General features: G+C 38.6%; 1 protein-coding gene and 1 long non-coding RNA gene across 5 annotated transcripts in view; one reads left to right on the top strand and one right to left on the bottom strand.

Moving 5' to 3' along the window:
* LOC121886018 overlaps positions 1 to 21,460 on the bottom strand; it is a 101,233-nt gene extending 79,773 nt beyond the window's left edge. For 3 of the 4 annotated variants that reach the window (XR_006092660.1, XR_006092659.1, XR_006092661.1), the window contains exons 1-2: positions 21,373 to 21,460; positions 4,977 to 5,064 (exon numbers count right to left, since the gene is read on the bottom strand). This is a non-coding gene — a long non-coding RNA (uncharacterized LOC121886018). The remainder of the gene's footprint in view (positions 1 to 4,976; positions 5,065 to 21,372) is intronic. The other variant, XR_006092658.1, reaches the window with a different exon arrangement.
* Positions 4,806 to 22,922, top strand: tbx5a (T-box transcription factor 5a). The gene is made up of 8 exons (XM_042395897.1): positions 4,806 to 4,985; positions 5,697 to 5,791; positions 7,210 to 7,329; positions 8,225 to 8,372; positions 16,129 to 16,281; positions 19,802 to 19,893; positions 21,370 to 21,602; positions 22,323 to 22,922. The coding sequence occupies exons 1-8, from the start codon at positions 4,839 to 4,841 to the stop codon at positions 22,913 to 22,915; spliced, it is 1,581 nt and encodes a 526-aa protein (XP_042251831.1). The 5' UTR covers positions 4,806 to 4,838; the 3' UTR covers positions 22,916 to 22,922.
* Positions 22,923 to 26,570: the final 3,648 nt, after the last annotated feature.

Raw genomic sequence — 26,570 nt, 5'->3', positions numbered from 1 at the left:
TTGTTTTTTTTGATACAATTTACTTGCACATCTTTATTCTTTATTTAATTTGTATAATTACTGTTATTATTAAATGGGCTTTTTGTGAAAGAAAGTTTTAATATCGAGCTGATTAGTGCATCACCTGAACTTTAACCCATCTCACACAAGATCAGTCATTTCTTTCTTAAATCTTGTTCTTTCTTTATTTATTTATTTATCTTTTTGCCAGAGGGTGTGTATTTACCCTTCTTTATTACAATATCTAATGTGAATTCACAGTTTATTAAACTTGTGTGATTTTTTTTTTTTTTTCGTGTTTTTTTTTTTCACCATTGAGGATATTTTTAAGTTTCGACTTCAAATCGACCTCGTCTATTTGGTGGTCATTAAACTTTAAATATGTTCTGTTGTTTGTGTAAATTGACAAAAGTTTTATATTCATTTCTTTGCTCAAATTGCATAATTGTTTCTGAAGTCCTTTTTTCCGCTCTGGCTTGTACTACGCGCTGTTAAAATGTCTCTTGTTGCAGACTGCAAGTTAATTAGCCTTCATCCTGCACACCCACGTCATCTGTTTGTGAGGGCTGTTGTTGTTTACTGTTTCAAACGGTCAAAAGTCTGCACTTCTGGCTGCTGAGCCCTTCTTTTTCCACTTTTACTTGCTCATAAGGCCTTCAGTGGATTTCCACGTGGTCCTTTCCTTTTCAATGACCGAGTTTCACCTCTTAAGTTTAGACATACAGGTAAAGTAGGACGTTTCTCGTATTTGGCACTCACGTTTTCATTTGGTATTTTTCCATCCAAAGCTCCTGCATGTGGACAAAATGCACTTTAATCGCTCCCAAATTAGTTTTCACTGCTAATTAGCATATATTATATTATAATATGGCAAAACGGGGCAATGGAAAATATAGGAGGCATATGCAGAATGTAGAGCTCATGTGCAGCTGCTGGGCTATAAATTTAATATTGAAACTGATTTGTGGGTATCGATGTAGTTTAATTTTAGGTGAATCTTAACCTCCAAGATGATCTAGATCTCTTGAAGGAAGATTTCAACTTGAATACACTGACCGCTATATGCAATTGACCTTAAAGCAGTTTTCACTTTCCAGTCATGTGACACCATAACATCTCATTTTGTTTGTTATTCCATTTGTATTCTTTTTTTTAAAAAAAAAAAAAAAAAGTTAAACACTGCACACTCGTGGTTGCTTGCATCACATTTAATTGAAATGCACTATTTCCTATGCTGCATCTGTACTTGTCAATAAATACTGTTTTACTGAACCATGAAGTTTATTTATTATATTTTCATGCAATAACGTTGTAAAATAAATTCCAATTATCACACCATGTTCAAGGATTTGGAGCCTGATAGACTATGCCTGTATTTTAGTCATATTTGCATCCTGAAAACAGTATTAGTGCAATGCTCTGTTGCCTTATCTAGCTCTTGCAAAACCTACGTTTATTTTGTGTTGATACAGTAACTGAGAAGCACTGGGAAGTCCGTCAGAGCTCTGTCGTTTGTGTGTGTGTATGTGTACGTGTATGTGTGTGTGTGTGTGTGTGTGTGTGTGTGTGTGTGTGTGTGTGTGTGTGTGTGTGTATGTGTGTGAGATACATAGGGAGAGAGAGAGAGGTGGGGGATCTCACAAACTTATCCAACATCAAAAAATGAATGTGACTAATTTCAGAGCTTTATCAGCTTATCTGTTTCTTAATAAGAGGAAACAGTTCAGTTAAGTTTGATTTGAGAAACAATTATCCACATATGGGGAAAAAAATGAATACAGTTATATTGTTTCGTGTAAATACAGTCTGCTTACATTTTCCTGGAGAAAGTTGGTGGACACATACTACTGTATGTTTACAGCTTACTCCTAAAAATGGGTGATTCATTCAGAATATTTTCGAATAGAAATCCTATACAGTTGGAAAAGAAAGTGAAGTCTTTAGACTGCTTTCAACCTCTGCTTTCAACACCAGATTCACTCTGGCTCCTGGATTTATTATGAGTCTGCGTTTCGGTCTTAAAAAATAATATTTTGATATCTAAATTAAGTGTAAACGTTGACGGCTCGCTAATGGACAAACAACCAGCTCATGTGCTCTTTCTCTGTGTCGCACTGTATGATGCTGAAGTTGACTGCGTGGGCGCCTGCCTAACGAGATAACAGCCTTAAAAATGCAAATGAGACATTTTAATGCGCACACTGCAAAAAATGACAACTTAAGCGAGTCGTAAGTTTTCATGCTCGACTTTATAGTACCTGAAACCAAATACAGGGCAGATCTACTAGAAAAAACACTGACAAGAAAAACATTTGACTATGAATGGTAAAATATCAAACGAACAGGCTATTTTCCCACTCCATTTTTGTTACATTTTATACGCTAAATGTGCTTTAAATGCTGACTTAGTGGCATTTTTAACTGCCCTGTAAGATGCTCCTAAATATGCGTATAACCAGGCACTGTAAAAGAGCCCACATAGCCTACAGTTTGATCTCATTTACAAGATTCTGGTGGTTTACTGTGATCCTTCTGTGGATCTGAAGTCCAGTATCATGCGAAACGGACGGCGGTGTGCGGACTACGTGTGTGAAGCCACAGGCCTAAACATAGCCTACACCGACTGACCCATGCAAGTTTTTTTTTTAAAGACAAATATATCCAACTGCGATCTATTTGCGTCTTTTTTAGCCTTTTTAGCCTCATACACTCAGTCGTGGAACCTGTTCTGTGCCTTGTTCTACTGAGGGAAATAACAAGATAGTAAATAGTTCATTCATAAAATTCCGCTTGACCAAACGGCCTGTTAATTAGCATTGTTAATTGACCAAACAAAACTACAGGCCAAAACATGTAGGCTATAATTAAATAATCGTTAATGATCATTGTTTTGGCCATAAGCAGAGACAACCTGTCATCTTACAATATCTGATGATGCACCAATCAAATTTAGACTGTTACCGACATTGTCTAGAGGCCGTGACTTTACAGAAGAGACGGTTGCGCGTAATGGCGCATGAAGCAGCAAATATCAAATGGATTCCCTCCACCGGACTGGGATTATGGAGAGGTTTAGCAGAGCGGATAAATCAGAGGACCCGGGGTGGGGACCTGGAAGGAATTATTATTTAGGATATAAACCAATGCTATTCATGCACAGGCTGCACTCCCATAACCCCCACCTCCCGCTCTACGTCGCGGACCCAGCTTCCGCTTCGCACGGTTGGTCATTGATGCGCACTGGAGGGTTGGAGAGGGAGCACGCGAGAAAGAGAGAGAGAGAGAGAGAGAGAGAGAGAGAGAGAGAGAGAGAGAGAGAGAGAGAGAGAGAGAGAGAGAGGGGAGAGAGAGAGAGAGAGAGAGAGAGAGAGAGAGAGAGAGAGAGAGAGGGGGGGGGGGGGGGGGAGACGTAGAATTGACACGGCAGAAACTGGGAGAGAGAGAGGAGGGAAGAAGGAGGTGACGGACCTGCTCCTCTGGGACTCGGCTACAGCCTACTGCTAGCTGCTATGAGCGGGGTCGCCTCACAAAACTGTCCTCAGCTGTAAAATGCACAATAAGGCACGGAGCAGCGGCCGGTAGCTGTCACCGAGCTCCGAGAGGGTCTCCACTGTCGCGGCTCGGCTTGTAGGAAAATCTGGACTTAACAGTGAGAGAGAGAGAGGAGGGGAGAAAAAAAAGAATTCATGGAGATACTGAGCAGCTTCCTCGAGCAAAACGGCTGGATTATCTGATTGGGAAGCAAACATTGAACATTTGGAGGGGCGAGACGCGTTTCTCTGTTGTGCCACTGCTGTGTCCAACTCTAGCCAACGACGTGTTTTTTTGTTTTTGTTTTTTTTTGTTTTGTTTTGGGTTTTTTTTTGGTCTTTTAGGTAAGCTGTTCCCGCTCCGTTCCCGCTACGTGTGTGCTCAGTGTTATTGCAGTTTAAACTGTAGGCTACTCTGCGCTGCGGGGATCGCTGTTTTCTGCAGAAGTGACCGTGGTAGAGTGGTGGAGTGGTGAGGATTGTGTGTGTGTTTTTTGAAGGGGGGGGTGTTGGTGGTGGTGGTGGTGGTGAGGTGGGGGGGGGAATCATGTGCTTCATTTTGTCCTGTGTGTGTGTCACCATGTAGCGACTGCCCATGACAATAAAACTCACGTCTTTTGTTTTGGGAACATGAATAGGAAATAAGTGAAGGGGTCCTATAGGCCTGCTTTAATGTGCAAAATAAGTCAGTTATCACAGTTCTGATGTCAGCAGTTCTTTAGACAATATATGCCTATACGTGCAACTCTGTCTCGTGCAAATAATGTAATTGCTAAAAGACTAAGAACAGTACATTTGTGTCAAGCATCTTGATGAGCTACCAAAACTCCAGCCTGTTTAAACAGATAATGGGCATACAACTACAAGAATAAAAAATGTACAATAAGTTAAACATATTCTGCTGTTACAAAGAAAGCCTTCAATTTTTAATGAAGTTGATATCTTGATATTTTAGTTTTCCCTGTTACGTCTGATTTGATTTTAGGGCGCATATGGCTGAACTGTAATACCCCATTTAGTACAGGCTACATCTTAAATAAGATTTATAGTCAAATAGTAATAAAATACTATAGTATTCATGTGTCTGTCTCTGTGTAAGTATGTGTGTGTGTGTGTGTGTGTGTGTGTGTATGTATGTATGTGTGTGTGTGTGTGTGTGTGTGTGTGTGTGTGTGTGTGTGTGTGTGTGTGTGTGTGTGTGTGCCAAATCAGTCTCTTCTTGTTTTAATATTAATCTGCAGCCCCTGACTCTGACATCTCTGTTTGGGTCTTTCAGCTGGGACGACGGTAGTTTTCGGTGCTTCGGTCATGGCGGACCAAGAGGAGACTTTTGGCCTCCAAAACTCTCCCGGTGGCGGCTCGGATTCGAGGGAATTACCGAACGATAATAAATCAGAGAAACAGAACGGGACCTCAAGCAAATCCCCATCATCACAGACAACTTACATTCAGCAGGTCAGTATCAGTCTGTCTGTGGGCTTCTGGTCTTCAGGTTGCAAGCCGAGGCTGCATGATGTCACGGGTCACACATTCACTGCAAAATTATTATATATATATTTAGCCGTACGAGCAAGTAACATATTGTCGTTTTGTGTGTTAAAAATAGTCAAAAAATGGTAAAACAAGAAAAGCAAATAACTATGGGAAAGAGTAATTCTACTACTTTCCAAAATAGCATATAGTCCAGTTTTATATGTAACTTTTTTGGATCTTATACTGAAGAACGAAGTTGCTCCACTCTAGAAAATTAATTTGAGAGGTGAAACATTAGAAACGTTTGAAAGTATTTTCGCTGGATCTTATGGCTAAATATGAGACTATATAAATATAGACATGACCTGTGCTATATTATACTGTATATTCTTTGTAGTTATGTATATGCTAAAGGTCTAACATGTGGTTACACAAGGGTTACTACAAGCTCTACATTATTTCTTCTTTCCACTTAAATCTACCCCGCATGTTTCTTGATATTAAAATTCCATTTCATGCATTTATAATTTCACCTTTAGTCGCTAAGTAGACTGATGTTTTTTGACAGCAGGCTAATTGGTCAACTCAGAAGGCCTCGAAGCCATCTCATGCATGACACCACTGCGTAAAAAAAAATATAACTGCGTTAAGTTGTGATTGCGCTACAAGGCACTAATATGTGTCGTTTTGAAGGGAATGGAGGGAATAAAAGTCTACCTGCACGAGAGGGAACTCTGGAGCAAGTTTCACGAGGTGGGGACGGAGATGATCATCACCAAAGCCGGAAGGTAAGATGACAAATATATTTTAGAATATACTGTATGATCAGAAGCAGTGTGTTTACTGACTGACTGCACGTCTGCTTGCTGATAAAGCGTCACGTGATTACCTTATGTGAATTTTATCTATATAAGGTCAAATGTAGACTATAGGGCCGTTTGGAATTTTTTTTTTTTTTCATGCTTTGGGATTTGGAAATATACACTGTGAGGAACCACAGAGAAAACAGAGAGCATCTGGTGGACGCTTTAGCGCTCTGCAACACCAGGACTGCATAGCCTACATTTTCGTCTGGGTGGCCCTGTTGGGAAATGCAATACCATCGACTAATCAGTCAGACAGAGCAAATGGACAAAACGGTCCTATAGTGTAAAGTAAATATTAGCCTATAATGCAGAATATGACTTTATATTCATTGAAATATACTAATTTTAAGAGCATGATCTGCCATTTTCAACGTTTTTTCTGTTTAAGTGTAGGCCTATGAGAGAGCACACGTGTAAAACCTTTGCAGCAACATGTTATGCATGAGATTGTACATGTGTTTCGTTGCTGCCCTCAGACTGTATCCAGTCAAATCAGCGCGCATCGGCTCAGTGTGAACTTATAGCATATGCATGAGCACCGCTGGTGTCTTGCACATGTCAAAGTGGCCGGTGGCTCAGATGTGTGTATCATAAATGATTAATACTTATATTTTAACGCAGCTACATTATATTATGCGCCCCAGTGCGGGTATAGAAGACAGTTGTTTTATCCCAGCTGCAGAAAGTCTCCATTATATTCCCGCCAATCATTTACTCCTGTTTTTGGCGTGAAATGATATTGCGCAGCATCCCTCCTGGTCCTCAGCATTTCCCTTTGAGACTGCTCAGCCTTATACTCACATTATGCGTCTTTTTTCTGCAGTATGACAGCTACCAAATATCTAAAATGATTTACTAAACGGATCCTGCACAAATCTGGCCCACAGTAAAACACTTTTTTATAACGCGCAGGTCTCAGTCAAAACAGTTTTTACCTCTCCAAACCAAACAGCATTTATCATTTTAAGTCATCCCACATGAACGGACTTCAGTTTAGTTTAGTTTAGTTTAGTTTAGTTTAGTTTAGTTTAGTTTAGTTTGCAGAGTGGAATCATTTAAAACGCTCAGTAACAAAAAGGAAAATTAGTTAAATCTTTATTCTGAATGCACACATTTTATTTTCATTCACATTTTTTTGGTTGTTAACAAATGTTTGTAATGTATACTTGCACACCGCTAGAGAGTGGGCAGAATTGGGTGTCACTAGAAAGTGATTTCTTCTGGCCTACAGAGCAGAAAACCATGAAAACTAATCACAGTCTGTTTTTGTCTGTATGTTGTCTACTTTTTCCACAGAAAAAAACATATAGCGTCTATAAACTGTGTCTTGTCCTTTACAGGCGGATGTTTCCTAGTTTCAAAGTGAAGGTCACAGGATTAAACCCCAAAACTAAATATATTCTCCTGATGGATGTTGTTCCTGCGGATGACCATCGATACAAGTTCGCTGATAATAAATGGTACGTAAAATACAACATAAAAACATAAGAACTGTCTTTGCATTTGCAGAAACAAACATTTTACAATAATGGGGAGGGGGGGGGTCATTGTTTGGGGGTCTCGGCTACCCTCTGTGGAGTTTATCCCAACAGGAAATTTTATAGACTATTGTTGACTAATGGAGGAGAATCGGAAGTGAACATATTCATTTCCCAAGAATTGTAAACTGTGTATATTCTACTGGTTGCCAAGAAATCTAGTCAGCAGGGAGAAATGTCTCTGCCGGAGCTGAGTTTTCGGTGTTGAATGACTGCTGATGATTTTTCCTACTATATATTAGCTATACCAGCCTTTATGTGCATTGCAACAAAGCTTCCTTTCATATGCAGTGGGGACGTGAACAGGGCTATTTGTTTAGTGTCATGTCGATCTCTCTAACCTTGGACAGGAATGTCTTGTTTGGGTCAGCGCGTTTCAATGAGGAGATACTTAAAGAGGATAATCACATGCCAATACTGCCGATAATGACCTGTCCAAAGCATGGCCTGGAACTAATTCTCCTCTTGATCTAACAATGTTGGAAAACAATGTCTACCAGCTCTAATCTGACAATCCAAAACAAACTCCTTAAAGTATTTGATATATATGTGGGTCACTTCATTGATCTATTTAAGTTAAAGAAGCCCTAATGCAAAGTTTTGACAAGGAAATATGAGTAAATGTGAAGCATAATTATTCGATTTAATGCAAAACAGCCATAGAAGTTGGCAACCGTGTCCTACTAATTGGTCGTTTTTTTTATTTAATTGTTTTTGAAACCTCTCTATGTTAATTTAATATTTTCTAATATTCTATTTTTTTTAAATAACTTGCATTCAGTTCAGATATGTGGTTAACTGTGGTGCTGTGATTCAGGTCTGTGACCGGGAAGGCCGAGCCCGCCATGCCCGGGAGGCTCTACGTTCACCCGGACTCTCCCGCCACGGGGGCGCACTGGATGAGGCAGCTCGTCTCCTTCCAAAAGCTGAAACTGACCAACAACCACCTGGACCCGTTCGGACACGTAGGTGCCTAGGCCCTATCATCTATATTATTTAACCACGTGTCTGTGATTCTGTGAGTGTACAAGAAAATAAGCTGGTTGATGCATTAATCCCAATCCGGAAAATCTGTTTTCACTTTGGTGTGTTGCTCAGTGGCACTTCAGCAGGGCGGGTGGTTTCTGACAGGCGCTTTTATCCTAAGTCGTCTCTCATCTACTGGCCACTTTTTTATCAGCTTTTACAACAACAGGGCTGGTTTTCACAGCTGAACCTTGACTAATGATCGTTTTCCTCTTGAAACTTCAAAACTTCGTTAAACATTTGTATGAAAATCATCCAGATAAATTGGCGTCAAGACTCAGTGAGAGAGCAGCAGGGTGCGACTGTTCCCTAAGAATAAAAATGTAAAGAATTAATAATAATAACAATAATAATAATAATAAAGATAATAATAATAATAGTAATAATAATATAGTCATGACTTTATCACTACTTGTATACAACTTGAAAGAGTTGTGAAAAACTTTAAAAATTTAAATGCAAAGGTTTTTGCCCAAAGGGTAAGAACTGATGGAAAATGTGCCCTTAGGTATTTAGGGATTAATAATTAGAGTTTAAAGGTCATAATTTCAAATTTGTTTGTTTAAAAAACAAAACACAAAAAAAACAGTGATTTTCATTATTAAACTACATTAAGACTGAATGTTGCCTGTTAAATTTGTTCTAAAAATACAGTTGTTACAAACTCGTTGACCTCATGAAGTTTTAGTTGTGCTATATAATTCCTATCACCCCAATCTATCTGAATATATGCAAAGTATATTCTGTGCTTAAATCAAACACAAAAAAACTATTTATATATTTTTGCTTCTCTCTAGTTTTAATTTTAATATTTTCAATTTTTGACTTTTTGGGATTTTTTAAATTTGTTTTGTTTTTTTGTGATGCAAATTGTATTTTCTGTCCTTGTAAAATTACAAATGGGATTGTAAAGAAAAGAAAGAAGGTAGTTTTTGGCTCAGACTGGATGCAGTTTATTATCCTTGTGGAATTTTCTGGAAACTACATTTGCTTATGTTAAGTGAGAAAATGTTATGTGAATGACATATTCAAGTGAATGAAATGAAAACATCATTCATTTTGCTATTTACTGTCAGGAAAAAAAACGTTTTTTTCAAATTCCAAAAAAACTGTGAGCCTACAATCTTTATTAAGTTCACAAATGACCCATGTGCTTGATTTTTCATTGCAAACACAATGATAAGCTAAAGTTGGATCTGTTGCAAGAAAAATGAAAACTTTTTTTCACTCAGATAATGCCTGATTTTATCAACTTAACATGATTTCTGAAGAACAAGAACACATGGGATGTGACTTCACTGCACATACAGAACTATCTATAAGAAATAAGTAAATAAATACTCTGACAAGTGAATTTACATTTTAAATACATACATGTAAGTTTCTCAATAGAATGTGTAACTCACGCAATGTCTGGACCTCCATATAATGAAAACAATGAGTTTACTTCTGATGAAAGTTTACTTGAGAAAACCTCAATTCCTGATCTTTATTCTCAAAGAAGAAAATCATTTTATTCAGTATCTTTTCACCCTACCATAAAGTAGAATAACATGTTTGCTTCCAGTATCCTGGAAACTCTTTGGTACTTTTCATAGTTGAGGTTTATTGTAGCACCCTGTAGATGCATTAAAGTTGTAGACCTCCTGGAAGTCAGCTTGCATAAGTAGAGGGGAGCAGTTTGGGCACTTTTGTAGCAAAGCAAGGGCCTGTATGGTACCCATTTCCTAACTTTGACTCCTCATTATTCCACACTCACTATCTGGCCCCAGGCTTTTGTGATTCCTGTCTTACCCAAAACCCAAAACATAAACATCACTTACTTCATCAACGTGTTTCCATGCTACTAATGGGTCTGTTAGCGGCAGGTTTTCATAAAATTTTAAGTTGATGGCCACATTGAGGCCAAATGTCTTGTTGTAGAAACAGAATAGTCACACAATTAGCTTTCTTACTAATAGGCCCGGTCATTAAAGGAAAAAAACAATTATGAGGTTGGCAAAAGGCTGCTCTGTGTTTAGGGACAGAGATTAAATTATAAGGAAAAACATAAGAAATGGAATTAAGTTAAAATCATGAAGTGTTCAGAAAATGTTAATTAGAGGTGTAAAATTAAATGAGGTTCAAATCTGGAATGAGAAAAAGGTCACATATTTATGCTGTTTTCTATAAATATATGTCTTTAAGAGGCAGTAGTAAAACTTATTAAAACATTGTTGGTATAGTTATAATATTGAACGCACTACTAGTATCATTCTTTTACAGCCACTTTGACAGTGAATCTTAAATGAGTTTCTTTAAGCAAAAAGTGCTGTAAACACGCGCACAAGCCACCATCTATCCACATGGCACCTATAGTGATTGTCGCCTTGCCAGAGCCCAGCTGCTGAGATGAAACTGGAGCTCAGTCGGAATGTGAGCGGTGTTGTAAATTCTGGGTTAAAGTGAATTTTTGATTGGTTGCAGTGGTTCCTGGCTCGCCCTCGTTCGTGCTGGGAGACAGCACCATGGGATTCATAAATGAAATGCTGGTGGCTGGCCAGAAATCTATTCCATCAGCTTGTTGGTCCAGCTGGTTGAAATAACTTGTGGATGATTTATAATTACTAGCCCTAGTGAGATATGAGACCAAAACATATTGCTGATGTAGATTGGACCAATTTAGGACAGGCCTGAAAGAGACGTTTTTCTTTAGAAATGTCTGGTAATTAGACACACGTCAGCGGGCTGAGCAGGGCCGAGCTCACCAGCTCAGGACTGTTGTAAAGGAACTAAGGGAAGCTTGAGCCCAATGGGGCCTGAAAGTTTGTATAGAGGGTTAATTCTGCTTTATTTTTGCACATATGTTTTATAAGAAAAGAAAAATGCTGCCCAGATTATGTTTCTGAAGTGTATAAATGTTTAATTTACAATTTTATCTATGACCTGTTTTATTTATGTTAATACACTACACAAAGTTACTAAGTACATTTACTGAACTGCTGTACTTAAGTACAATTTTGAGCCATTAGTAGTCCTACTTGAGTATTTCTGTTTCATGCCATTTTATACTTTCTCGCATGGCATAAGGCAGTGTTAAAGTAGGGTTAGTAGTTTCTTCACAGATTAAGATTTTACTCACAAAACATGTGATCATTTTATAAAACATGATGCACTGTTCTCTATTAAACTACCCAGCAATGTAAATCTGCTGAAAACTAATTTTACCAGTAATTATAATAAAAATAAATAAATAAATAGTAAATGAAAAGCGCTTCACCTTCACCATGAGTACATTTAATTTTGATACTTAAGTACATGTAGCTGTTAATGCGCTTCATGTACTTTTACTCAAGTAAAACTTTGCAAAACTTTTCCTTGTAATGAAGTATCTTTTGTACAGTAGTATTGTAGTAAAAGGTGTAAATGCTTCTTAAACCACTGCATTACAGTGCAGCTTTGGTCTCATTGCTGCATTTAGCTAACCATAATGGTGTTTGTATTTTTCCTGTATTTGGATTCCTAAATATCCTTTGTTTTTTTCTTCATACCAAGCTGCAGTTTTTTGTGCTTTGATCTCAACTCTTGGAATATTTCTCAATGTTATTCATCTGCCCCCTCAATTTGCTCCTGCACTCGTCTCCCCGTCTTCCCACACATGTTTTGGCCAGGAGGGTGGAGTGTGAGGATCGCACTGTTTATATTTGAATGGCAGTGTGCGATGAGCAATAGATGATGGTGTACAAAGCCTGCTAATCCCAAGGCTAGGGGAAAACTCTCTGATGTGGTGGAACTTGAAAGCAAAGGGCAGCGGCTCGAGACCCGAAGTGATCCCTCACTATCATTAAATACTATCATCCAGAGGCGGTGGGGGGAGCAGAGATACTGGGACCCAGGCAGGGTAGCGGCTGGGCCAAGGAGACGAGGCGTGTGCTAGGGCCCCAGTGGGTGGTCTACAGAAACACCCCTACCCCCATATCCCCCTACAAATACACACACATATACTGGACTTTGGGAACCCACAGTTAGTGGACCGTGCTATTTTCCAGGGTGAAATATATGTTTAGGAATTTCCATGCAACTTCTAATGTGACTCGGTGGCAGACATTTTTAGCTTCTAAAACCATCCAGAGTGGTGAATGACAAGTCTGCATTGATGGGCTTGTTGCTTGCGGTTTGTCCCAAGCTTGGATGTATCTCTGCAGACCTCAAATAATCCAGTAATGAATGCATGGGAAAATGTTTTGTTTAACCTACTTTTTCTCTGCACTGTGTTCAAAAAGCTCTTTCACCCAAAGTTTAAAGCCTCATTTGCAAATCTAAACACAAACAGGATGGTAGTTCTGCTACAAACAGTTGGAGCATGTGGTTAAGGATATTTTTTTTTTCATTTGCATGGTGACATGATTTTACAATACAAGGACAAATACAACTCTACACTTCAATGATGACATTTATGAGCTGTAAAATCACAATATGCAATTATAAACAACTCAGTAAAAGAAAGTTGCTGTGGAGCAGCAGCAAATTTACATTTCTCTCAGTCTGGCACTCCGTTTTGGTAAAACTATTCTCACCTCAGGTCCAAGTATGCAGCTCCAAACCTTTGCTTGGTTCTCTTCAAATAGTTTAATTTATGGTCAATTGTAAATTTTGCAAAAGCTGATTTTCCATCTGCAAGTCACCTACTCTTCAGCAGTCTGCTTATCTAACCAAAGTGATATACTCAACAAATCTTGACTGATATTTTCAGTACAGGGTCAGTAACTTCCATTATTGCATCTACAAGGTGCATGGCAGGCTGTGGAAGCACAGTTTCTGCCCATTACAAAAACCTATTGCACCATGAAATGAGATCAAGTTCAACTGGAAATTAATAATGGATGACTATTGTATCGTCTATGTAGGCCTCTATGGTTCACTCGGCTCTAAGAAAGGACTTAGGGTTATGTCTGTGCAATACTGCAGGATCCCCCCACAGGTACTGGAGGTCAGGGCGATCCCTTGTCTCCTCTCATGCTGGCAGTGAAAGGCAGGTACAAAAACAACCTTTAAGATAACAGATAGGAGGAATGCCTATGGGACAGACATGTGGGGGGTGTAAAAAGGAGGGGTGGGGGGGTTAAGAAGAGAGGAAGACAAAAAGCCCTGTTTTTTTATCTTTAAATGTAAGTGGATTTAATAAAAAATAAAAGCCATTACATATCCTGGAGGCTGATGACCATGACTCCCTGGTCCGTCAAAACAATTAGACTTAAGACCCACGGATGAGAGGGCCTCAAAGGCTCAAGTTCAGCTGTGTGGACCGCGTCTTAATGTCGCCATGCTAGCCACTGGTAGTAGTCAAGTTAGTCAGGTTAGAGGGGCAGCAACAGGGAGGACATGCTTATGTCAGCCTATTATTCTGTATGACTGTAACCATGGGTACAGTACTTTAATAATTGTAATATAATAGTGAATTAATCATCTGCAAAGTGACAGTAATGAGTTTGGAGTTACATAAGTAGGCTGAAGTTTTATTTATTTTAGTTTTGGCCCAATTTCACATGGCCCAATTTCATTTGAAATATTTATGAAACAGTTAAACTTTCATTAAATTTTGTAGTGCAATAAAAGTTTTACCTTTGTTCAGACAAGGACTGTGTCCAAAAAAGTATAGGAATGCAGTTTTTGACTGAAAAAGTGCAGATTCAGTGAGATTTATGTAGAATATTACCTTAACCAGAGCAGCTGCCAGTCAAAGTCAAAGTCATCCTCATGGCCACTCATGTCTTGAACAGTGCATTCAGAAAGTTTTTTTTTTTCATATTTTATTATGTTGCAACCTTATGCTAAAATTATTTAAATTCATTTTTTCCCTCATCAATCTACACTCAATACCCCATAAGGACAAAGCAAATACAGGATTTTAAAAATTTCTGCAAATTTATTAAAAAGGAAAAACTGACATATCACATTGATCTAAATATTCAGACCCTTTACTCCAGACTTAGTTGAAGCACCTTTGGCAGTGATTACAACCTCAAGTCTTCTTGGGCATGAGGCAACAAGCTTTGCACACCTGGATTTGGGGATTTTCTGCCATTCTTCTCTGTCAGGTTGGATGGGGACTTGTGGTGGACAGCCATTTTCAGGTCTCTCCAGAGATGTTCAATCAGGTTCAAGGGCTCTGGCTGGGCTACTGTAGGACATTCACAGAGTTGTCCCTAAGATACTCCTGTGCTGTCTTGGCTGCGTGCTTAGGGTCATTGTCCTGTTGGAAGTTGGGCCTCCGGCCCGGTCTGAGGTCCTCACCACTTAGGACCATATCTTTAAGGATATCTCTGTACTTTGCTCCGTTCAGCTTTTCCTGAACCCTGACTAGCCTCCTTGCAGCTGAAAAACAGCCCCCACATCACCACCATGATTCATCGTTGGGATAGTATTGGGCAGGTGATGAGCGGTGCCTGGTTTCCTCCAGACATGACGCTTAGAATTGAGGCCAAACAGTTCAATCTTAGTTTCATCAGACCAGAGAATCTTGTTTCTCACAGTCTGAGAGTCCAAGCAGGCTTTCCTGTGTCTGTCACTGAGGAGAGGCTTCTGTCTGGCTTCTCTGCCATAAAGCCCAGATCGGTGGAGTGTTGTAGTGATGGCTGTGCTTTTGGAAGTTTCTTCCATCTCCACACAGGATCTCCAGAGCTCAACCAGAGTGACCATCGAGTTCTTGGTCACCTGTCTTACCAAGGCCCTTCTCCCCTGATTGATCAGTTTGGCCGGGCAACCAGCTCTAGGAAGACTCCTGGTTGTTCCAAACTTCTTCCATTTAAGAATTATGGAGGCCACTGTGCTCTTAGGAACCTTCAATGCATCAGAAATTTTTTTGTAGCCTTCCCCAGATCAGTGCCTCGACACAATCCTGTCTCTGAGCTCTGCAGGCAGTCCCTTCAACCACATGGTTTGGTTTTTGCTCTGATAGGCATTGTCAGCTGTGAGACCTTATATAGACAGGTGTGTACCCTTCCAGATCATGTCCAATCAATTGAATTTACCACAGTTGGACTCCAATCAGAGTTTAGAAACATTTCAAAGATGATCAAGAGAAATGGAAAGCACCTGAGCTAAATTTCAAATGTCATAGTAAAGAGTCTGAATACTTATGTCAGTGTGATACTTCAGGTTTTGCTTTTTAATCAATTTGCAATTTTTTTCTAAAATTCTGTTTTCGCTTTGTCATTATGGGATATTGAGTGTAGATTGATGAGGAAAAAATGAATTTAAGTGATTTTAGCATAAGGCCAAAATGTGAATAAAGTGAATGAATACTTTGTGAATGCACTGCATGTATATAATTGCATTTGTTATAGTAATAATGATAAAGTGCTATAACTGAGCCCTGAAATGTATTAGAAAATGGTAAGCATGCCTAGCCATTCCTAGCACTAGATGTCTAGATCTCAAATGTGAATGTAGAAAATGTGGTAAAACAAAAAGAATGTATGATGCATGCTGCAAAAGCGAAGATTCAAAGATTTTTTTTTTTAATACATTCTCAAATTACTCCAAAGTGTTGCCAAAGCAACTTGGGCTTCACTTTTTGGATTTTATTCCCTCGAAGCAGCTCTGAAGAAAACTTAATGTTAAAGCGTGTGTCTAATACTGTATGTTCTGCAAACTTTGATGCGATAACATGCAATCAAGCCTCTAACTTTGGGCTCCATATTCTGTTTCCTGTAGATCATCCTAAATTCAATGCACAAGTATCAGCCGAGGATCCACATTGTGAAAGCGGATGAAAATAACGGCTTTGGCTCCAAAAACACGGCCTTCTGCACCCACGTCTTCCCCGAGACAGCCTTCATTGCGGTTACATCCTATCAGAACCATAAGGTAAGTCCTGCACGGGCTACTTTTGACTTTCGTTGTTGTGTTTTATTATGCTCTTTGACACGGTAAAAAGGATAAAATTGCTGCGTATTTTATGAGACGATTTCATTTAAACAATGAGTGCGTTTACGTGCACGCTAGTATCCACTGGTTATGATTGGGTTTTTGGAGTATCCTGGTTATATTTTGCGCATGTAAACAGCTTATCTTTGGTTCAGAAACCTAGATAAGACCTTATTCCGGTTTTGAGAAACCTGGATATATTACCTGGAGTATTCCGATAGAAACCAGGATAATGTGGCATGTAAACACTTTTCCAGGTTTCCGAACCCTCTTATAGTGGCTGAGAAATCAAGACACACCTTTAGGCAGACGATCAGGATCCTGGATACTGTTATGATCATGTATACAGAGATATGAATAACCAGGTTTGTCATGCTCCATGTAAACGCCACATCCCGAATATAATCAAAAACAGGATAAGGCTCAAAACCAGGATGCACATGTAAACGCACTAAATGTTTCAAACGAGGCAAACGAGCCAAAACGGACCATCTATTGTGTATTTAAAATGTTGACAACACACATATAGAATTATGTAACGATATAATTTTCTTTTTCAAATTACAAAAACAAAAGATGAATCATTTCACACCTACAAAAGTTCAACTGAATTTTCCTCATTTTCTGCGGAACTCCTGACAACAAGTCGCGTAACTGGATGAGCTGATGGGAGAGAAAATGAAAGGCGCTCATCTCTGTGAAGGCTGAAGTAAAGCCTTGTCACTGTCAGCTGGAAATCTCTGATATCACACTGAGTCACTGACAGACGAGAGAAAACAGCAGATACCCGACTAGACGACGACTGACCTCAAGAGACTTTTTTTTTTCCAAGTTGCAGGCCTTTATAGTGCTTTGTAGAGTGAGACAAGCTGCAGATAAACCGGATAAACTTTCCAAGCACCTTATTGCCATTTTAAAACAAAAAATATTTTAATTTAACAATCATAATAATAGGCAGTGGTGGTTAATGGCGTTATTTGTGATTTTAATAAATAAAGTTCAAGCTCGTTTTGCTAAGCTCTGCTACTTTATCAACATTTTTGAAATACTTTGTGCCAATTATCTGAATGAAATGTGTTTGTGGTTGTTTTCAGTCCATTTCACTGTGGCAGAACTACACATCGAAGGTTACATTAACTCGATAACGAGATTATAGGATTATCTTTATTATTTATTCGTTTATTCCTACTATACTTTCTTTGCGTGTTGCAGATGTGCGCAATACAAAACAGCTGTTTACAAACATAAAACAGCTGTTTATACAATTATAACTGTCCTGTTTTGGGTTTTTTTTTAAAGAAGGAAATTTTGATTAAATATTTTATAGGTGCACGACTGAAAATTGTCATTATTTATTTATTTATTCATGTTTTTTATTAATTACTTTTTAATGCAATATCTTTTTAAACGTTCGCTTTTTTGCTGAGCTTTTTTTTTTCCTTTCTTGCTGAACGATGGAATTAACATCCATCAATAATTAATTCAATTTGCAGCGCTTTCAGGCCTGCGGCAGATTTCAGTGTTTAAAAGCTGAAAGTTTGGAGAATTTCTTTGTTGTTTGTTGTTTTTTTCTCGCATATCGTGATTTGTAAAATGGTGCCCATATAATAAAATAAGTTTAACGAATCTGTCATTTCTTGAGGCCGCGGAGCCTCGCAGTTGTTGATCGATTTGAAAGAAGCAGAAATACGATAAGTATTTACTCTGCCCACATTTATGAGGAAAAAAAACATCCTGGGAATACAAATATGTGTAAACAGCGTCTGTTTAACATCATTTTAAGGCCTATATGTTTTTAGTTTGGGGGAACAGGGGAGAAAAGGGGCGAAAGCTCATAATGTCCCTGCAGCCAATCCAGAGTCCTCCTCACGTCTGGGAACAGGAAGCACAAATGACCGACATTCTGTAGAAACCATTCATTATTTTCAAACATGTTATTGGGGGCTGAGATCGTAACCCCGGGCTAATTATTGGGGCTTTCCAGACCTGCAGAAAAACAAGCACTTCTGATTTCCAGGCGCTTTTACCACAACTGTCTAATCAAACAGTCTAACATCTGCCAAAGCAATATGTGCTGCAGGCATGTGTCCAATTCACCTGTTAGACTCTCAGCTAATGAAAATGGTCTCTGTTTTCTAGTCTGTCAGGTCACAGCTGTAATTAAAACATATTTTACAAACTGTGCTTTCTGAAATATGTATTTCAGTGGCCAACACTTAAGTTATGTGTATTAAATCTTGTTTTAAGTGCTTCACTTAAAAAAAAAAAAAATCTTTAGGCTGAAATAGCCTGAAGCATCTGGAAATATGTTTATGTAGGCCTCAGTTATTTTAATGAGCATAGTTTGGACACAGTCTTGTAAAACTGTGTAGACTTTGAAGCTGTGAATGAAATTTGCCTGATTGTCCTGAGTCCACTCCCAAATTATTTTTAACAGTATTCATACTCTCTGCTCTGATTATTTCCATCCTCTGAGCCCAGTCAGTAGGAGAACTCACATGTGTTTTGCAAAATATATTATTTTCTCTTCCTGTAAACTGAACTGAGGCTATCACTGTGGAATGGGTAGGCCTAATTATTTGCCGAGCTGTATTTCTTCTTTGGAACGCCCGCAGAGGGTAAAGAGAGTGCAACAGGGCTCTGAACTCTTTATTCCAAACTTTTTAGAAAAAAAAAAAGATGAAACAAAATTCTCTGCCAGGCTGCATGCATTAACAAGAAGCTAGCGAAGTGTCGCACGAGAGATTTTACAAGGTTTGGTGAATGTGTCAGCCAGCGTGCAGACAAACCTCCAGTCTTGTCTGAAAGCTGGAAACACACAAGAGTTGCCAACTACCTGCCAGAAACCACTGCTCATAAGAGGGATATCCCTGGATTGTGTTTAACCTCTTTGGGATTAGTTTACTATTTTGGAGGTGGTTCTCAAAACAACTTCTACACTTTTTTTTTTGTTTGGTATTGACTGAGACATTTTTACAAAAACTTTAAGTAATATAATAAATCACATCAGTCAGGCATACGCCAACTGTCTGTTATAAAGTCGCATTATAAATTATGCAATGAAAATATGTCTTATTGAAACATGCTTTATTGAATTGTTTAGCTTATGGCTAAAAAACATCTTGGGTTTCTGGAAATGTGATCTGTTATTTAATTCTCTTGGGTAACTGACTACACTTGTGAGCAGTCAGATCCATCCAAAAAAACTTCAAAACTCAGCTCTACAAAAAAAATATGTTGTAGGCCCTAATATATCATCATGCCACATGTTGAAGAGGACTTGTCTTTTTTGAGAGTTTACTGAAATGTTCTACAAAGTCTTGATTTAAATAGTTCCTGATACGTGTTTGTTGATTTGACTTTTTAAAGGTTCCACATAGCTGAAAAGGCCTGACGGAGCACAACAAATAACTTTTATTGAACAACATGTTACTAATGTCAGATGTGTTTGCTGTTTCAGATAACCCAGCTGAAGATCGAGAACAACCCGTTCGCAAAAGGCTTTCGTGGCAGTGATGACATGGAACTGCACCGGATGTCCAGAATGCAAAGGTAAGTTTATTTAAAATGTTTTGGTTTTTTTTAATGTAGAGCATGTGTGTATCTATATTTTATTCGTAATCTACTTCTTTAATTGATCTGTGGCTTCTACACATGGAAATATTGACACAAACTGAATGATGTCAAGTAAATATAACCGCAATTAGACAGGGATTACTGACATCCTGGTCACACTGTCACTTAACAAGCCCCACTTTAATCCTTCAATCGCCCAAATGCAAGCCAGTTATGAGTGTTATTTTCAGTGATGTAAGTGTAGTTCTTGATCTTCGGCCAGTTTTCATGTTGAGGACTTTTATGGCTGATCTGGCAGAACCTCTGAAACATGACTGCAACATCTCCCTTCCACTCAGCTCTTTCTACCAGGATGTTCCAACTGCTTATGTGTCTGCTGTGTGTGTGTGTGTGTGTGTGTGCGTTTGCGTTAAACTGGTGGTATCACCGGGCCCGGCAGCCAAGGCAGTACACGACCACATTGCTCGCTCTCTCTCTCTGTATTATTCAGTCCAGATGAGGGATGGAGCATGTGTCCATACTGCGTGGAAAACACATTTTCAAAGGAGAAAATCTGGTTTTGAAACTTGCAGCCCACCCACCCCCCTCGGGCAGCCAATACAGACGTTGTGTGTATTCAAATGTAGAAATCCCAAATCAGAGAAAGCTGGAAAAGCTGTTTGGCTTTTCTACAGGGTGCTAAAATCCTGCCTCCTTCCCATAACCTTTATTTTGAGCCACAGATTATACTTCTTTATAATTAAGCAGTTCACATCAATGTCATGATTTATACTGCAGAGAAAAATCTCAAGAAATCAGTGGACAAATTTCAGTACTTTCATGTAGTTTTCCAACACTTGATTATATCAGACGCAACGTTGAGTTACTTTAAGTAGGTGCGTGCCACAAGATAATACGACATTTTGAGTGAAATGCATTTCACCTATCAAAACTTAAAAATGTATAGAGCTTGGTCAGGGTCCAAACCACACTATCAGTCTTACATGCCATTGTCCAATCCAGCCGAGTACAGTAAGCTATGCACGTCTGCTCTTGGTTACCATTTTGTTGGGAGAGCTTATTGCAAAACCAGGTCACTGTTTCAACTGAAGCGATCCCTGAAATCAAAGAACCAAAAGTAGCAAAATGATCTATTGACGGATGCTGTGGATTAATAGGAGCGAAATACATGCTGGTATTTTCACTGGAGAGGGTTTTCCACCAAGGGAGTATCACTCTATGTTTCCTAAGTGGGTGTGAATCATTGATGTGAATGTTGGTGATTTTCTTTGACGACAAATGTTAGAATTAAAGGAAATGTACAAGATTAAACTATTAATTTAGATGTTTTTGCAAGTTCACTCTTAGATAAGCTCTACAGTAGGATATAATATGCAATAACATTTCAAGAGTTCAGTTCCAGACAACTATTAACAACTGTAACTATGTGTGCCTGTGTGTGTGTGTGCATAGTACCAAGGAGTATCCAGTAGTGCCTCGCAGTACGGTGCGCCAGAGAGTAGGCTCCAGCCACAGTCCATTCAGTGGGGAAGTCCAGGGCATGGCTACCCCAGGTACCCTGAGCTCCCAGTACTCCCAGTGTGAGAACGGGGTCACAAGCACCTCACAGGACATGCTGCCTCAGTCAGGCTCCTATCCACTGCCACACGAGCCAGGCCAGGAGTACCACTGCATCAAGAGGAAAGGTAGGAAACCCCACTGTGAATTCAACAACAACACAAAAATATACATAAAGAAGACAATCAAGAATATGACAGTGTCTTTACAGTAGTCAGTATCCATATCCATTGCTGTTAATATTATGGTGCTATTATTAGCTACCTTTGCAAGCTGACCCTTGTAATTAATGGGGTACATAAAGTCAGTAATACACAAAGAAAAATATGTGTACTGTAATTTGTCAAATAACGACTAGCACAGCAATGATGTTGTAATTTTTATAATTATATGCCTTAAATATGGGCACATACTATATGTATACTTTGTCATGTAGGTTTTGGCCACTTTTACACAGATGTTAATGATGTTGATAAAAAATAATGCTAAATATGTACTTCTCCATATTAATCAATAATAAATAGCAATAATTAAAATGTAAATATGCCTGAATTTGCCAAAACAAATTTACATCTGCAGTCCAGTGCCAGACAGTTTTGTGTATGATACAACATACTTATTCTATGTTTTGTACAAGTCAGATACAAAACAAATGTGGTAATAATACCATGAACAAAGTCTATGGGATGTTTAGTGGAAATAATTCAGTTATTAGTAGTATAATAGTGGAGTAAATGTGTTTCAGGTGCCTAAAAATAAACAGAAGCACAGCTTCATTTTTTTTTGTACATATTGTAGTAATTTGAAGATAACAGTTGATTAAAATTGTTGTTCAACTCCATCTGCAGTGGAGGATGACTGTCACTCAGGTGAGCACAGCTATAAGAAAGCTTATCTGGAGAGCTCGTCCAGTGAGGAGGATCATTACTACCGCCCAGTTGGCTACGCCCAGAGCCTTGGTCTGTCCGGTGGGCCCTACCGCAGTGAATCCAGCCAGCGGCAGGCCTGTATGTACGCCAGCTCTTCACAGGGCGCTGAGCCAGTTCCAAGTTTGGAGGACATCAGCTGCAACACTTGGGCAAGCGTCTCACCCTATGGGAGTTGCTCCGTCACCACCATGCAGCCAATGGAGCGGCTGCCATACCAGCACTTCTCCGCTCACTTCACCTCAGGGTCTCTGGTGTCCAGACTTGGGGGAGTGGGAGGCCATGCCTCTCCACAGCTTGGTGATGGCCACCACGCTGCCATGTACCAGAGCTCCATGACCCACCAGACTCTGGGCCGGCAGTGTAGTCCTGGGGCTGGGATCCAGTCGCCAACAGCCGGTCTACAGGGAAACGAGTACCTCTATACACATGGCATACCACGTACGCTATCGCCACACCAGTACCACACGGTACATAGTGTTAGCATCATGCCAGAGTGGAACGAAAACAGCTAAAAGAGCTTTTTTCACAGTCAACAAATAAAAAATAATGAAAGGAAAAAAAGAAAAAAGGACCAAAATAAGGCAGGGTTTAGATAAATTTATATTTATATTTTTAGAGGATGTGTTGCTGTTCATCTTAATGAGCTCTGTGTTCACTGACAGCAGTGGATATTCGTAGGATGGTGTTGTCAAGCATCTTATCACTTAACTTGTTGCCACAGCATCTGCACTTATAAGCAACTAACATAAACACGAGAAAAGAGGAGCTGGACCAGAACATAAGCATATAGACTGCACAAGTGCAGAGAAAGCAAACAGAGTGGAAATGCAGACACTGAACAGACTAACAAAAATGCTTCGGATGCTTCGCCAGCAGTCCCCAGGCTGAGGGTGTTGTTGTGCGGTGGTGTATTTCGGATCTCCATGTTTCAGTGATGAGTGAATATGTTCTCATCTTTTTTTTTTTAACAAGTACAAAACTCTTTTGTATTAATGTCCCGAGTTTGTGTAAAAAAAGGACGTTGGTCTTCTGTCACATTAGCCTGAGTTCTCATTTTCTTTTAAGTTTTTGTAGTTCAAACTTACTTTGTAGTGAAATTACTATGAGTTTAAAATGAATAAGCAGATGGGAGCTTTTGTTGTGGCTCTTTTGTGAATTTGCTTGCTCTTAAATCTGTCAGAAGGGTGATTTTGTTTTCCTGTTACTGGGTACATTTACATGCATCAAAAATTATTTTCTGTTTTTTCCATCATTACTGTATATGCCTCTCAGTTTGTAGGGTGCAAGGCTGCACTTCAATATAATCCAGTCAAGCCTCAGTCAAAAGCCAGAGCCACAAATAAAATGTTTCACAATTCTCTTATTATTAACTGCCTGATAATTAAGGGTAGTCAAGTACTACAGTTTCAAATGCAAACTACTTTCATATTTTAGTCATAATATCTTAAGCTCACCACAAACTACAAAATGCAGAAACCATTAATGTCAAGCTCCTATGTTAATTTCACTGTGAAGTGACCTGTTCAAGCTTATAAAAATCGAAACTTTCAGGCATAATACAATCAAACATTTTTAAATAACTAAGCAAAATCTGCTGCAGGTTATTTCTGGCTGATTTGTAATCAATAAACACAGAATCATGTCAATGTGGATGCATGAAGTGAAAAAACTCTGACACTTAAAAGTTTTAGGCTTGAATTACCGTCCAGTTCTTCCACTATGATATTAATGTGGTGGACTGGCAGCCGGCTAAGTACTGCAGGAAGTTTGTGAGCAATAAAAAGAAGCAAATGGACTGTCAGAACGTTAAGCTCCACTTAATAAAAATTATATTTTTATTTTAGCCCGATGTGACCTGGGATAGGCTCCAGTCCCCCCCACAACCCTGCAAAGGATAAGTGGGTACAGATAATGGATGGATGGATAAATCAACATTTTAATATTAACATCCAATCAAATAATTAGTAACTAAGAGGGAATAGTGACTCCATGTGTGGACGCGTGAACAGGTCATTTTTCATTTTTGAACACATTAGCCACAACAAGTCAGGCTGAGGGTTTTATCATTTTATTGTGCCCCAAAGTGGCAGCTTAAAATGTGATAATTATTCAAGCACAGCTATATAACGATTAGTAATTTGATTGTCATTATATTGAAAGAGCTTGTGTTGATCACTGTTTCAGTTTGACTGGATAGTACTGAAAATGGTGCTCCTGCAGATTGAGAGGTATTTTGCCGTACAGTACAGAAATTTGGTTAATAATGCCCAGATTGAAAATATCTCTCTTAAAGAAATGTGTAAACGTTTTAAATCTGTCACTTCGATTTGGGTTAACATTATTAATACTGCAATTAAAGCATGATTGTGTGGATAAAAAAAACACCATGAAAACATGTTCCGGTTTAACAAATTGCTACACTTGCCCAACATGACTTGAATTTTTATTTACAGCTTTTTTATTACATTTTTACAACACTTTTGTGGAAGCAACAACAATATGACAGCTGTTTATGGCAGTGGAAGAACCTATTAATGATAATCTTTACTGGAGATGGCTTGCTGTATGACTAACAGTATCCCATCAATAAACCAGTGTGCATAATGACATGGAAACTGGGATTTTCACACAGACGTTGTTGCAGTAACAAAATCCATGTTAAAAGTTTAATCACACTATATTCATCACAGGAAAGGCAATAATATAAAAGTGGAACTCATTCCAGTTGACACCAAAATGAAAGAAACGTCACAACTATTTTTTTTTTACCAGTTAATGAATCTGTCACTGAAAATCAATGAAATTATTATGTTGCAAGCAAAGGCAACACATGTGGTTTTAGCTCTAAATGTGTTTATATGCGCTCTATCTAATGAATCATGTATCCACGTCATTAGTTTGACATTTTCAACATCAAATTGGTTACAGAAAGAATCATTGTAATGCCATTGGGTGAAATCTTCACTAGTGATGCAAACGTCCCTTCAGACACACGTTTAATTAGATGTCAAGTAGTAGTAGATTGACACCTGACATTCAGAGACGGGTTGTTGCTCAGCAGTTTGCTATGCTGCAGTCTGCACAGTCTGTGTGTTGTGTATACATGTCTCTTGTTACCCTGGAAGAAGGATTTAAACATTATTGTTTATTTGGATTGTGGCTTTTAACACATTCTCCATCTACTGTCCTTCCACATCTGAGCTTTTCGACATGCAGAGACAAACTACAGCATTTCAGTATTACATTGTAATTTCAGATACCTTGACAAACATTTTTGCATTAAAAATACCATAAATATTTTGCCCTTTCTCTGACATAACAACCCTGCAAATTTTTGAAGATTTCCTATCTCTGTCGTTGTGTGTTTCATGCAGTTTCATGTTGTACCCATGTGAATGTTTGTGCTCTCAAATTTTAAGTATTAATCCCTAAAATGGCACTTCTCTGACAATCAATCTAAATTTAAATCAAATTGTAAAGTAGCAGCTGGACACCACAGAGAATGTAAATTTACAACATTTACTTGATACACATTGCGAGGCAAAGGTCAGTTTCACTATACAAATGGGTTAGCGGTATGTTTTTACCTGCGGACAAAGGCTAATTTTTAAATGCTTGTAGTTTGATAGAATGTTATTTGTCAATAGTATTTATTTTTCAATTATGTAAATCAGCTTGCTCCTGCATGTGTCAAAGATAGATGGTTCCATTTTTTATAGCCTGTTTTTTATGATTGTTTATAGGATTTTCTAATCATACTTATATAGAAAACAGGAGATTACTATACAGCTGTCAGAAAGTATTAAAATAAGATTGAAACACGTGGATAACTTTGTAAATAAACATGTACATACCAGAATACCTGCAATAAATTTAAAACATTAAAGCATTGTGTTTTTTGTCAGTTCTTGTTGAATTCTGTTGCTATTCAAAGGTAAACAGAGATGATTTTAATTATTTTTGCCTGATTAGACCTCAACTCCGGACTGTGTGGGTGTGTCCAAAGTGAACTCGACTGACATCTCACTGATCCTGTCTGCATTGCTGCACCTGTAAGGGCAGGACAAATTACACCTTTATCATCCTTATTATAGCGTATGAGGTCTGGTGACTCACGTAATTTCCATCATAGCTCCACCCACCCTCAACCTGAGAAAAGGTCTACTC

Source organism: Thunnus maccoyii, chromosome 19, assembly GCF_910596095.1.
Source record: "Thunnus maccoyii chromosome 19, fThuMac1.1, whole genome shotgun sequence".
In the NCBI taxonomy this organism is placed as follows: domain Eukaryota; kingdom Metazoa; phylum Chordata; class Actinopteri; order Scombriformes; family Scombridae; genus Thunnus; species Thunnus maccoyii.
Note: the sequence above shows the minus strand (reverse complement) of the source record. Positions and strands in the feature narration are given on the sequence as shown.